This window comes from Magnolia sinica, chromosome 1, assembly GCF_029962835.1.
Source record: "Magnolia sinica isolate HGM2019 chromosome 1, MsV1, whole genome shotgun sequence".
NCBI lineage: Eukaryota > Viridiplantae > Streptophyta > Magnoliopsida > Magnoliales > Magnoliaceae > Magnolia > Magnolia sinica.
The window spans coordinates 41,968,556-41,983,685 of NC_080573.1; the positions used below are offsets into that span (position 1 = coordinate 41,968,556).

General features: G+C 38.3%; 2 protein-coding genes across 2 annotated transcripts; both read right to left on the minus strand.

The window, feature by feature from the left end:
- Positions 1-7,235: 7,235 nt before the first annotated feature.
- LOC131245782 (uncharacterized) lies at positions 7,236-8,183 on the minus strand. Its single transcript, XM_058245474.1, has one exon. The coding sequence runs from the start codon at positions 8,181-8,183 to the stop codon at positions 7,236-7,238; it is 948 nt and encodes a 315-aa protein (XP_058101457.1).
- Positions 7,438-12,141, minus strand: LOC131246930 (uncharacterized). Its single transcript, XM_058247395.1, has 3 exons — positions 12,027-12,141; positions 9,151-9,510; positions 7,438-9,064 (listed from the first exon to the last, which is right to left on the minus strand). Exons 2-3 carry the CDS (start codon positions 9,489-9,491, stop codon positions 8,281-8,283), a joined length of 1,125 nt encoding a protein of 374 aa, XP_058103378.1. The 5' UTR covers positions 9,492-9,510; positions 12,027-12,141; the 3' UTR covers positions 7,438-8,280.
- Between the last annotated feature and the right edge of the window lie 2,989 nt (positions 12,142-15,130).

Here is a 15,130-nt window from a genome sequence, read left to right on the forward strand (position 1 = left end):
CCTACACTTATAACCTAAACTTAAACCTAAACCTAAACCTGTAACCTTAACCTAAACGTAAAACCTAAACCTAAACCTAAAACATAAATGTATTCTCAAATTCCTAAACCTAAACCCAAAACCTATAAACCTAAACCTATAACCTACAACATTAATATAAACTTATAACCTAAATCTATAACCTACAACATTAACCTAAGCCAATACTCATAACCTAAACCTAATCTCAAATCCCAAAACCTATAACCTAAACCTAAACCTTAACTTAAACCTAAACCTATAACCTAAACCTAAACCTTAACCTATAACATATAACCTATAACCTAAACTCAATTCCCTAAACCTTAACCTATAACCTAACCTAAACCTAAACCTACTTATAACCTAAACCTACACTTAATCCTAATCTCAACTCCCTAACCTAAACCTAAACCTAAACTTGAAAACCCAAACCTAAACCCGATCCTGAACCCGAACTCAATTTCCTAAACCTAAACCTTAACGTATTCTCAATTCCCTAAAGCTATAACCTATAACCTATAACCTAAACCTAAACCTTAACCTAAACATATAACCTAAACCTAAACCTTAACCTAAACCTAAACCTATAACCTTAATCTAAACAAAAACTTATAACCTAAACCTTAACCTATAACCTATAACCTAAAACCTAAACTTATAACCTATAACCTACACTTAACCTAAACCTAAAACCTAAACCTAAACCTATAACATAAAAACCTAAACCTAAACCTAAAACCTAAATGTATTCTCAAATCCCTAAACCTAAACCTACACCTAATCCTAATCTCAACTCCCTAACCTAAACCTAAACCTAAACTTGAAAACCCAAACTTAAACCTGATCACGAACCTGAACCCGATTTCCTAAACCTAAACCTTAACCTATTCTCAATTCCCTAAAGCTATAACCTATAACATAAACCTAAACCTTAACCTAAACCTATAACCTAAACTTAAACCTTAACTTATAACCTTAACCTAAACCAAAACCTATAACCTAAACCTTAACCTATAACAAAAACTTATAACTTATAACCTAACCTTAACCTAAATCTAAAACCTAAACCTAAACCTATAACATAAAACCTAAACCTAAACCTAAAACCTAAATGTATTCTCAAATCCCTTAACCTAAACCTACACCTAATCCTAATCTCAACTCTCTAACCTAAACCTAAACCTAAACTTGAAACCCAAACCTAAACCCGATCCCGAACCCGAATCCGATTGATGTAATAATGTAGCCTAATCACATGGCAACAAACAAGAAAATCTTGCTTTGTTGGCAAGCATACTTGAACTCAAGCATCACAATGCATTTATTTCCATCTCCACTATCTCTTATAGCATAGATTATTTGAGATTTGGATTTATCTCATTTTTAGAGTCATGTCCTAACACAATATGATAATCTTAATAGACAATGTGGATTTGTCACCAACATTATTCCAAGACCCATATAACTTCTCCTTATAGGAAGTTGGGTAGGGCACATACAACTTGAATCCATCAAAGGAGATAAGGATCACCTCTCATATGTTCTCTCTTTTCATTTGTTTTTTCCATATGATTGTTTATTTTGTGGTGTCTGCTCAAATATACGTACAACATGTTATCATGTTAATATAATTATAAGTGGCCTAATCTCACCTTGTTAAAAACAACTAATAATAATTTCTACCTGATGAGAAATCACTAAGTACCATTAGACTCAACCCAAAAGATAAAATAGCATTTTCTTTCTTTCTTTTTCTTTTAACACACACTCACACACCAGAGTCGCTTACGGCCACAATGGGTACTTGAACTCGTGACCTTGTATTGAAACTATTTTGAATCTACCATGAAGGCATGAGTAAGGACCTAGGTGTGTGTGCACTATCTGCGATGTGTTCACCACACCAAATTTTGTGAGCCTCACCAGGAAATAGGCTATGAATAATTTTTTGTATTTTATTTATGATATTAAACTTATATGTATTTATGCGTGGATGAATGTAATGTGGATAAGATTGTTTGTGTTTGGATGGATGTAGTTTTTGTTTGGATGAATGTAGTTTATGTTTAGATGAATTTATATAGTCTGGGTTTAGATGGATGTGAATGTGAATATGATGAAATATATTATATAACAGGTATATATCATGATGAAATATATTGTAACAGGTGTATATCAGGAAATTATGGAAAAAAAAAAAGAGACTTTTACCTACGAAATTTTTCGTAGGTAAATATCTCATCCACGCTTTTTACCTATGAAACATTTCGTAGGTAAATGTTTCATCCACGTTTTTTGCCTACGAAAATTTTTATAGGTAAAGTCTCATCCATGTTTTTTACCTATAAAACTATTCGTAGGTAAAATTATTATGAAATATTTTTACCTACAAAATCATTCGTCGATAAAACTCTTCCTAAGGTAAAAATTATATCATTATTCCTGATGAACATTTTCGTCGGTAAAGTATTGTGAAATATTTTTACCTATGAAACAATTCATCGGTAACACTCTTAATGTAAAATTTATATTATTATTCTCGACGAACGTTTTCATCAGAAAAAGTATTGTGAAATATTTTTACCTACGAAACAATTCATCGGCAAAACTCTTACTGCAAAACTTTTCAAGGCAACGGGAAAATTTCCTATGGTAAAAATTATATCATTATTCCCGACGGTTTCAGTTCGTCAGTAAAACTCAACGCAAAAACAATCTTTACCAACAAAAATTTTCATCAGTAAAACTCACCGTGTAAATTTTCTAAATAAAAAATGTAACACTTTTAGCGACGAATATGTTCATCGGTAAAAGTAGTTATTTTGCTTTTTACTGATGAAAAGTTTCATCGGCATACTCACCGCGTAAATTTTCTAAATAAAAAATGTAACACTTTTAGCGACAACAATGTTCGTCGGTAAAAGTTGTTTTTTGGCTTTTTACCAACAATTTTGGTTCATCAGTAAAAGTTGGGCGACTTTCTAACTTAAATATACAACACTTTTACCGACGAACATTTTCGTCGCTAAAAGTGGTTCCCTACTTTTTACCGACAAAAATATTCATCGTAAAACTCTCAGTGGAAAATTCTCTCTTTAAAATATAACACTTTTACCGACAAAAATTTTCGTTGGTAACGATAATATTCCCGATGGTTTTAGTTCGTTGGTAAAAGTCAAGGCGAAAATTTTCTAACTTAAATATACAACCCTTTTACCAATGAACATTTTCATCGGTACAAATATTATTCCTGATGGTTTTGGTTCGTTGGTAAAAGTGAGGGTGAAAATTTTCTAACTTAACCATATAACACTTCTACCGACGAAAATTTTCGTCAGTACAAATATTATTCCCGACGGTTTTGGTTCATCGGTAAAACAAAGCGTGAATTTTTTTTTAACTTTACAACACTTTTACTGACGAAAATTTTTGTCAATAAAAGTGGTTTTTTGCTTTTTATCGATGAAAATATTCGTCAGTAAAACTCTTAGTGGGAAAATTTTCAAAATAGTGCGAAAATTTTCTATCTTAAAAGTATAACACTTTTATCGATGAAAATTTTCGTTGGTAAAAACATTATTCCTGACGAAAAAAATTTCATCAGTAAAAGTGTTGTTTTACCGATGAAAAAAAAATTCGTTGGTAAGACAGTACTTTTACTGACGAAATTTTTTTCATAGGTAAAAACGCTGTTTCTTGTAGTGTTGGTCGAAAGCCTGAGGGAAGAGGACATCAACCAATGATCTAGAGTCCACAAGGATTTAGAATACTTTATGATTAGCTATGGTTAGGGTGACCACAAGTGCATTGTCGTGCGGATGATGGATTCCTCGAGCATCTTCTTTGGTGAAGGTCGAGCTATGAGTCTCCACCTTTTACTCTTTCAGAGGTCTTCCGATAAGTAGAATTTCATCTTTGGGGCGACCAATATTCCTCGTGTGTACCTTTCGAGCATTATTTGAGTCTCCTCCACCTTCGTGGCCCTCGAAGATCGTGCGGATCTCCACAGTCGACTTGTTGTTGATTGGTTGTTCATCTTTCACCGCGACCTGATTTCCTTTATGATTGACGTACTCTTCAAGATGGCCGCTGCGAATGAGTGCCTCGATCTCTTGTTTGAGGTCAAAATATTAACTTGTGTTATGTTCATGATCTCGATGAAAAAAGCAATATTTGTTTTTGCTCCTCTTATTGGGATCGAACTTCAACTTCCTCGGCTAGTGGAGTATATGCTTGTCTTGGATCTCCATAAGAACTTGCTCTGGTGTTTTGTTGAGAGGAGTGTACGTCTTGAACTTACTGTCGAGCTACTTGTTCAATCGATGGTTGTCGCGCGGTTGGTCATACTTCCTCTTCCTGTTCATAGTGGCCGAACTTGGTTCTGCCCTCATCTACTGTTCTTTGGTCGGAGGAGCTTTGTTCTGCACAACCTCTCATAGAACACGAGCTTCTTCAGCGTTAGCATTTTTCTGCGACCTGTTCAGTAGTTAGGCCATCCTTGTGGGAAGGCTTTTGTCCAGTGAGAAGAGGAACTGGCGGTCTCTCAACCCTCCCATAATAACGGTTAAGGCGAGCTCCTCTGAATGCTTTCAAACTAGTAAGGCTTCCAAATTGAAGAGTTTGATGTAGTCTTTTAGAAGCTCGCCATCCTTTTGAACGACGTGAAGGAGGTGGCTCGGTGCTTTGAGCCTCATCTTTCCCCTGATAAAGTTCATGATGAAGGTTTGGCTGAGTTGGAAGAACGAACAAATGGAGTTCGGTTTCAACTGTTTGAACCACAGTCGGGTAGCTCCAGCCAAGGTTAGGGAGAAAGCTTGGCACATTACCGCGCCAAATGCGTCGTGGAGTTCCATATAGACCCTATGTGTTCAGATGGGTCGGTATTTCCAGAGAATAGGGTGATCTGGGGTAGACGAAACCTGTTCGGCAGTCGTGCTCATATGATGTCGGCAATAAATGAAGGTTTAGACTACTCCATTATTGCTTCCATTGGGGTTGGTGTATTAGTGCGGTAGGCTTCCCGCATGCCCCTTATCATTCCACATAGAGATTTGAGCTCGGCCTCCCAGGGTTCTTCGCTTTTGGCTGTAGCTTCGATCGGGGCTTTGCCGCGCTTCTTCCGATCTAGTTCATGGCTTAGGTGGGAAGCGGGCCAGGCTGCAGTCCCGTATACATGAGATGGGACTGATTTGGTTAAGCCTTGTCATTGACTCCTCTGCGAGGTGGTAGGTGCGTTGGTAGGCTGAGGAGGATTGTCGCCTATTTGTTCATCCTCCCTGTTGGTCTTCTGGACATGTTGGGGTCGTAGTCGTTCCAACATTTGCTTCATGGTGTTCATATTATTATTCAGCATCTTCACTTGCTATTTGAGAGAGTTCAACCGACCTTCTTTAATGTGAGAACGCTGATCCAGCCTCCTTGGGCCGGAATCAGCCTGATGCTGGGACGCAGAGCCCCGGTGACTATCAGACTTCTGTAGGGATGGTGTGCGGTCAGCGGCAACTGGGGGGGGGGGGGGGGGGGGGGTTCGGATTTTCTTCTTCCCTCTGGCCATTGTAGCTTTTATGGTAAAGCAAGAAACGACTATAATCTCGTTTCCCAAAGAAGGCACCAAAATCTTGATGCATATTTCCTGTAGACCCTCCTTGGTTAACCATTCGAGACCTGCACATGGAAATGTAAAGGACAAAAGAGACCTTGGCTAGTGCAGGGGACCCTCCGATGCTTAAGTCAGGAAAACGGGGTCTTTTAAGGAGGTGATTCTTCAGGAAAAGAGTCACCAGTTGAGTTATTGATAGAGTATGTGTACCTTACATTGGCTAGGATCACCCCTGTTTATATGAGAGGGAGGATCATACCGTAGGGTGTCCTCCTTTGGGATTCCCAATATGTCGGAGATCTTGCCGCACAGGTTTTCAGATCCGCTAGGGATCTTCCCAAGATTGCGGTTGTCTGAGATCCTCGAGATCTAATTTTATCTCCCAGATTGTTAGTTCAGGAAAAGGTCGGGCGGTAGAGGTGCCAGATATAGTAGAAGTAAATAATACTGAGCCTTTCGATAGATTAACAATTACATTGTTAGTGGTTATGCCAACCTATGGTTGAGCTATGTCCGACCTATGGTCGAGCTATATCCGACCTATGGTCGAGCTGACCTATAGTCGACATATGATCGAGCTATATTCGACCTATAGTTTAGGTCAACCTATAGCCAACCTATATCCGACCTATGGTTTAGGTCAGCCATTTGAGTGGACTTACAGTTGCATCGACCTACTCTGTAATTGGTCTTTCTTTGCCAGCAAGTGCTAGTAGGCACCTCGTAAGTGGTTTAGCCCATTGGGTCTGTGCTAGTTGTAGAGTTGGTCCATTCCATAAGTTGTTATATTTTTCCCGTAACACATCCTATATGATCCAAACACTAAAGCGAATAGGCTCACTCTCATAACATTAAGAGACAATCCACCGACGAGTGCATTTATTGGAAAACATTGCGCAAAACACCCCCTATAATGGTATAGAAAAATGGATGAATGGCATATATAAAACCCATACATCATTGTGGGCACAAAAGAGCCGGATTATCATCCCAATCAGGGCAAGATGCAATCCGGTACCCGCTTAAAGTGCCAGTTGGACTGACAATAGTAAATGCCATTTGTCAAATGATTATTTAATACGTTTACTTCAATCCATACCATCTAAATTGTGGACACCATATAATGCATGTATGGCAGCATAAAAATCATACGGTCAGATGATCTTTAACTATTTGATGTATCTACCATTTTGATTAGATTTTTTAATTAATAAATTCTTAGCATAAGTATTTTAATTATTAAAAAAACAAAGTAAATAATAATTTACATAGTTCATCATTAATTTATGACATTGTAATTTGTGTAATCCAAACACCAAATAGCGTAAGCACAAAGGTACACGATAATAGTAACAAAATCACTACCAAACGCTATAAATAAGCATTATCATTATATAATACCCGTATCAAGATTACTTCCTACACATAATGCTATAGTGCACACAAAATGGAGGGTAGGACACATGGCAAACTCATCGAGTACAACAATGTTATAAACTGATAGGCAATGGACACAACATCCAAGATTGTGGTAACCACTGTGTTGTGTATGACATCCTCTATGTCCATCGGCTGCAAAACGTAATTTTCATGATCATCACTATCCTGATTATAACTAATCAGTCAGAGACACCTCCTCAGACTCTACATATTTTTTCTTATTCCCTTTGCTTAGGCTTTTTTTAGCCAAATGCAAAGGATTAATAACCTCTGAATATATCTCGCTGTATTTGGCAACCATGAAGTACACATCAAAGTAGTTATACACATTACGTCCACTGTATTCAATAGCTGCAATGACATGTTCACAAGGGTACCCACACCTTTGCCATATAAGGCAAGAGCATGTTTGCCATTTAAGATCCACCTTATTTGGATCTGCATTTGCATTGTTCACATCATGAACTTCAAACTCTGCTGCACCACCTGATGCACAATAATTTTCTGACGTTATCTTTCCTACACAAATAATTTGTTCAACTCTAGGAACGAATTGTGTGTCCCAGCTTGAACTTTCATTAAGCCTTTCATTAAAAATCTCTATCATATAATCGAGCAAGTTTACCAACACCCTATTGATAGGCACCTTTCTCCATCCCTCCAACTTATCCCACCATTCACCTACAACGTCAAAATAACAACCCTCTTCAAAATAAAGCTTCTCTTCAAAGTGAGAAGTGGCCCAGTGTTCAGGATTAATATCATTTACAATATTCCATGCTTTTTTATATTTATCATGAATTTCACACATGCAAGCATCGAATTCAGAATGACCCCCTACATAAACTGCACTCTTAAAAAGCTTATTCAAATCCCCACAGTTGAACTTTAGGCAAATTTCTCCAACCAGACTCTCTTGAGAGTAACGATGAGATGCATATGGAAAGATATCACTAACCACATCAAGAATCCCTTCTTCTCTCTCTGACATAAATGTTAATTTAAGTATGCATTCCAAGACTTGAGCCAACTCATCACAGAACCATTTCCAATTCCCTACGTTCTTTGATTCAACAAATGCATATGAGACTGGGAACACATCATCTTTTGCATCAATGGCCATGGCAGAGAGCCACACACCTCGACATTTTCCTTCCATCTTCCAACAATCAAGCATCACAAGTGGTCGGCATTCTTACTTGAAACCATAAATGACAGCCTTATATGTAACAAAAAAGTCTCAAGGAATTGTCTGATGACCTGCTAAGCTTTGCCGTGCTTCCTGGATTTGTCATCTCAATGTCTTTACAAAGCATACCAAGATTTGGAACATATTGTTCTAGTGCTATCTCTTTTAGGGCCAACTCTTTACCCCTCCAAGCTTTATCACAGCTTACTTCAATCTCATATTCTTGCATTATCTTATCAATAATATCTTTGGGTATACAAAGCAAATCTTTCTGGAGTCCATCCTTGACCAAAGCAGCAATCCATTTCCTACTGGCCTGTCGATCCGTTCTTGTATTTGACATTGTTAACTCATTCGTAGCATAACAAGTATGGTTTCCCTTCAGGGATTTTATCTTGAATGTAGGCTTGTCAAGAAGCTTACATGCATGTATGTGCCATGAGCAATTGTCTTTAATGCATTTTGCCTGATAACGGCCACCGCCTGACCTAGTTCGCTTGTATTCAAAATTTGAACGTATGGCGTACTCCCTTAAAGCCTTGTGGAAAGCATTTGCATCTTCAAATTCTTGGTATTCTTTTAAAACTAACATAATTTTGAGCATGTCATTAACACAAGTATCAACCACCCTGTAATATAATTCTTGATTATCCATCAACAAGCTGTTCACTTTACGTAAATCATTTGATGCACTTGGAACATCGTTGTTAATGACAGTAGTATTATGTGAGGAAGGTGCAAGTGTTCCATTACTTTCATGCAAATCCCGCAATGATGCTTGATTATTTTCATTATTGGCATTCTGCAACAGAAAACTTGGGAAAAAGAGAGTTAAAAACAAGAGAGAGAGAATCAATCAACTGCATAACTGCAAATACAAACAAATTTGTATTTCAATTACCTGGGAATCACAGTGGGGATTGAAAGGTTTTGGCCACAAAAAATGAAGAGCTGAATAGGCTCACTGCTTTGAGGAAATGCTTCCATCATATTGGATACGTCATCATCATTCTCAATCGACAAAAGTGAATCCAAATCTAGACCAGGATAGTTGTACTTGATGTTGCTAATGTCGGTAAACTTGCAAATCCCATGCACTTTGGATACAAGATTGACGTAAACAATCCCTCGATCGACATGAACAATGCAGTTTGTGCCTCCTTTGTAGCAAACCTTATTTGATTCACAAATGAAGTCGCCCTCAAATCTATAGAGCAACGACACCTTGTTTGTAGACATCATTTGGATGTGTTGTAATGAACTGAAAATTCATAACAAGAGAAATGTTGTTATGCTTAAGAGGCTTAAGAACAACTTTTATATGCATGTTTCGAAAGGAAAAGACCCAAATTCTTGTCTACTTATTTGTTCACTTTTGGTCTGACCGAAGGTCCATTTTAATTATATCACAGTTTCTTGTGTACTTATCTGAACATCAAGCAAGGAGTGTGATTTGGTTTTTGAGGACAAGGGCCTCATCGGCCTCATGATGGATGAAATATGCCCTAAAATCTGCCCAGATTAGAAAATCCTATCAATCCAACGTTTATCTGTTTTCCTACTGAGTAGGGTGCTTGATGTGTTCTTTTTTTGTTACTGACAGGCCACATATTTAAGAGTTAGAATTATCCAGTGGATAAAGATATTTGGAGCATTGTCCAATCATAGCTGGCTAAAATCAAAGGTCTTAATCACAAAGCATGGTCCCTGCTTGTACAATCAGAGAGCTCCAGGTTTCCGCACATTCTCCTCCCAAAACCCTCCAAATGCAACTGTCATATGATTCTCGATCAAGCAAAACATGCAGATTCAGCCCACCTTTCACTAATATGGTGGGGCCATCATGAGTAGACTCTACTGCAACAATCACTTGTACTAAATGATTTTAATTGTTCAAACCAGTAGACTCCAGATGCAAAACTTTGGCAATGGTCCGCATTAAGAAAAGGGCCACCTATGTTATGAAGAAGATAATTCAATGGGGGTTGGATTGTCAAGGGGGTGGGTTAGGGTCCTATTGGGACCCATTTTGGGTTCAAGTACCATCTTTTGATGACCCGGACCTAAATTGTGAGCTTTGATGATTCCATCATACATGATTGAGTTGTAAAAACTTCTGAATATGTATCCAACATCTTAACTGAATTCTTTCTGGTTAAAGAATCTCTTTCTAGTTGCTCTGAAATGATGGGAATTGAACCCACACATGGTGGATTCACAATCTACTACCTTGAGCCACTTGGCTACATCCACCCCTCCCCTCTACATAAAGGATTCAATTTCCACCACTCATGATTATTGTATAGAGCCTTTCTATTATCAGGCACCACGTCTTCTTTCATAAATTGTGTCGGATTTTTTAATGAAATAGAAATAAATAAATAATGACGATTCAAAGACTTGATTGACACCCTGGCTACCCTTGATTCGGTTGTTTGGCTCCCTGTTCATCGATTGATGGAGTTTTGTCATAGAGAAACTCTCCATTCCACCTACCGAGAGGCACCCGCTACCTCTAGAAGATGACTTTTGAGAATCTTATGATCGCAAATATCTGAATTGATGGAGTTGAGTAGGACATGATTCTTAGCCAGCCTTCCTCTACCCCAATAGGGTGCTGGATAGACCAATCCAATGAATGGTCCAGCAAAAAGATTAGGAAAGGAGGATTCAACGGATCGATCACTTGCTAGGGGAAAATAACAATACCCATCTCGCGAATTATAAAAATCTACTATAATGAAAAGTGAAACCTTGTATTTTGTGTTTAATTGTTTCTTTTTTGTTGTTTGATCTAGAATGGGAGAAATCATATCTCAAAATAGGAGAAATCATAGAAAGGGTTAGATCTAGAATGGGAGAAATCACATCTCAGACCTTGACTAAAATGGTTTAGATCTATTTCCCATTTTCCAGAGAACCATCAATTGACCTAAAATAGAGAAAGATTAAAAAACTGTGCAAGTCTCCCAAAACTGACAATTCCGTGAAATTAAATGGGGGAGCGGGGCCTTTGAAGGTCATTACTAGGATGGATTAAGATTATCCGTTATTATTATTTTTATACTGCATTTATGTGCGCATGTTAGTAAGAAGAACTCATCTTAGCACCTGTTTGGGCGGTGGGATTAGAAGGGATTAGATGGGATGGGATTCACCTGGTTCTGTGCCAATTCCACTCCATGTTTGGGAAGAATGGAAAAGCTTGGAATTACATTAAATGGAATTGCATTGGGTCCCGTGCCAATTTCGCTCAATGTTAGCAAGTTGTGTAGGTCCCACCGTGATGTGTGGGCTATATCCACACCGTTCACCCATTTATCGAGATTATTTTAGGGCATGGGCCAAAAAATTAGGGAAATCTAAAGCTCAAGTGGACCCCACCATAGAAAGCAACGGGGATTAAATAATTACCATTGAAAGCTTTTTTGGGGCAACATAAGTTTTGAATCTACCTCATTTTTAGGCCCATGCCATAAAATAAGGTTATAAAACAAATGTACGGTTTAGATATAAGATTTAGATATAACACGTGTGTTATTCTCAATTTCAAATGATGGTGGGTATATCCATTCAATGTACCACCGTATTACCAACAAAGCATGGCATTAATCTTATCCCATGGCAACAAGGACAATCCCTGCCATGGGTAATAATTATGTTTTTTAATCCCTGATTCCCATCCCACCTAATTCCTTTTAATCCCACCGCCCAAACAGGCCCTTAAATTAAAGTAGGAGGTAACGTAAAGAAGGGAAAGAAGAGAAAGAAACGTACCTTCGCCCGTGGAAATGAAATCCTTGGGATAGACCAGAAAGACGGGATTGGAGAGTAAAAATCTTTTGATTCAAAATCTTTTCAACCTTACTAGCTCGCAAGATGGGTTTTTTGTTATAAGTTATCAGCCGCACCAGGAATAGCGCATGATAGGAGAGCGGATTAGGTAAGACCCCGACCTCACCCAAGACCCTTACCCTAGGGTTACAGTGGGCCTACCTTGATGTGCATATTATGTATCCAATCCGTCCATCTGTTTTTATATATAATTTTATCGTATTATTAGAGAAATGAAACATCTGCACTTATTAGGTGGACCATAACGTAGGAAATAGTGTTGATTGAATATTAATGGACCATGAAAGTTTTGGATCAAGCTGATATTTGTTTTTCACCTTCATCCAGGATTATGGGACCTTATCAACAGATTTGATGGTAAATAAAAACTCCCATAACATTAAAAGGTTCATCCCAAGAAGTTTTTAATGGTAGGACGATCAATCAACACCGTTTCTTATGGTATGGTCCACCTGATAATTGAATCTGTTTCCTTTCTGGGATAGTTCCCTAAAATGATTTGGAAAAACTGATGGACGGTGTGGATACATAATACACACATCAATGTGGGCCCGACGGTAATTCTACTGTAAGGGCCGCACCATCTCGGATGACGCTGTGGTCTCACCTAATCCGATCTCCACTACCACGTTGATAAATAGTCAAGTGAGGGAGACGCGGTTTGGCCGTCACAAAGCGGCCTAGCACGATGTATGTGCGCCCATCCATTTTTCCTATACAAAATTGAGGCAGATCCAACCCTCAAATGGACCAAACCGTAATAAACAACAGGGAGAATATTGTCCATTGTTAAAAGCTTTCTTGGGACTGCAGTGATATTTATTTGTCAGATGACCTGTTCATAAAGTTACACATATGAATAAAGAAAAAATTATTAACTTCTCTTTTCCTAAGAAGTTTCACTTGAGCTTTGGATCAGCCACATTTTTTACATCATCGCATAAAATGAGCTAAAAAAGAAAGTATGAATATAACATACATCAGGGCAATAGAGCTGTCATACTAGCTAGCTGGGTGGTGTTGGGATGGCATATAAACATCCTAGTCAGTTGTAACGCCCTAAAATTCAGGGATCGAGCATAACTCAGCTCCCGAGTTCCAAAACATCACTGATGCAACATATTTAATGATGGATGTATGTTGTCTGTATTAGTGCATAAAACATGGAATAGATTAAGCCAAATAGCAAATATAATCCAGGGATAAGTGAAGAATGCAAGCGGAAGACTTATAGAAATATATGTGTACATGTGTAAATCCCTGAAATACATATACATACCAGGTCGTATTGACAAGTGTTGCTAACAAAATTACAAGTATCAAATTACATCATTTAATTCCCAAAAGAAATCCCAGCATCCCGCGCATCAGAACGAGGCTCACTAGAACCCGTCTGAAAACTGCATAAAAGAGAAAGCAGCCTTATCATCCTCGATCTCCGGCTTTGCCTCAAAGGTTGCATCAACATCTGCAACATCAGCAACTAAGACAGAGTCTGGTGGGTGTTTAACACCACCCCAGAACGTGGGAGTGAGTGATCAACTTAGAGGAATAATAAAGCAAAGGTTAACAGGTCATCAGTTCAATCAAGCAGTAATGATAAAGCAGAACAATCAAATATGTCATAAATACTCTTATTAATGTAAGAATGTATGAAGAATGATGCGTGCCCTCACGCGTACACCCTCAGCATCTTCATCTTACATTACGCATGACATCGCCTCAAAGTGCGCCACATCTACAAAGCACATGCAAATGCGGTGCATGGACATGATTACCAAGTTGTTATTAGTCCTTTTCATACAGTAGGATTGGGAAGCTAAGGTACCTTCCTCATATCACCATCCAAACAGTGATCCATTCTAGGGTCGTCAGTCCTAGACATCTCATATGATCATATGGTTTGAGGTTGTTGTAAAGGGCTCGTCACCAATCAATGCACGCCTATCATACCCTCGTCCTCACAATAAGGCTCATCACCTCAATGTGGTATCCAGGCATGCTTGAGGTAACTACAAAGGGCTCGTCACCAATCAATGTAGGCCGACAGCATGAATATAGTGTCCCATACCACCATAATCGGCTCACGAGTTTGGTTGTTCACTGGTCACTACCGGGAGGCTCGTCACCCCAGCGTAGGCCGATAGTTCGACCACGGTGTCCCATACCACCATGTCCGGCTCATGAGTCTTAGCGGATCAAGGTACCATGGTTAATAGGATTTCATCGGTAAGTTTGGTACCCTAGATTCAAACAGTAGCGTCCATACATGGTGAACATACATCGGACAATCGGGTTACTTGACGAACTTGACTAGCACGAGCGCACGTTAGGTTGAACGTCATAGAGTGCGCAAACACTCCGCGTGGCCAAACTACTGCCAACAACTCTAATACGACTCGGGTTCATCTAATCACGTCCTACATGGCGAAAGCAACCTCAGCCACGAACTTAAGGCCGATTATCGATTTCCTAGACTATTCATAGTCCCAAGCACATTCCATTATAACAGATATTAATATCAGCAATTTAGAATAGTAATGGAACAACAACTCAAATCATTTGGTACATGAGCATTTAAAGAATATCAACTTAACATGGATTCTCACATAAGTAATACTTGAAATTAAACAAGGAATGTAACTTGCATGAAGGAAATCATACACACTAGTGGGAGAGTTGAGAATCGCTTCTCAACGCCCACAAATAGTATAATATATTACATTTTAGATCATTCAGACATTTCTACAAACACTTAGAATACATAGTTCAACATACATGACGTATGTTGAAATACACACATTTGGACAATTCCTTTTGCCAAGGAGTTGTCACACATATAATTAGCATAGATACATGACAAATAATCATGGCAATCACAAGTGCATATTTTATACGCATACGGTACTTTATACATACATATAGAATACATAAATCTCAATGTAACACATGCATATCAGGAACGCAAAATAAACATAACATTTGGCATATGAAATCACATCCATAACAAGAATAAACCATTCACT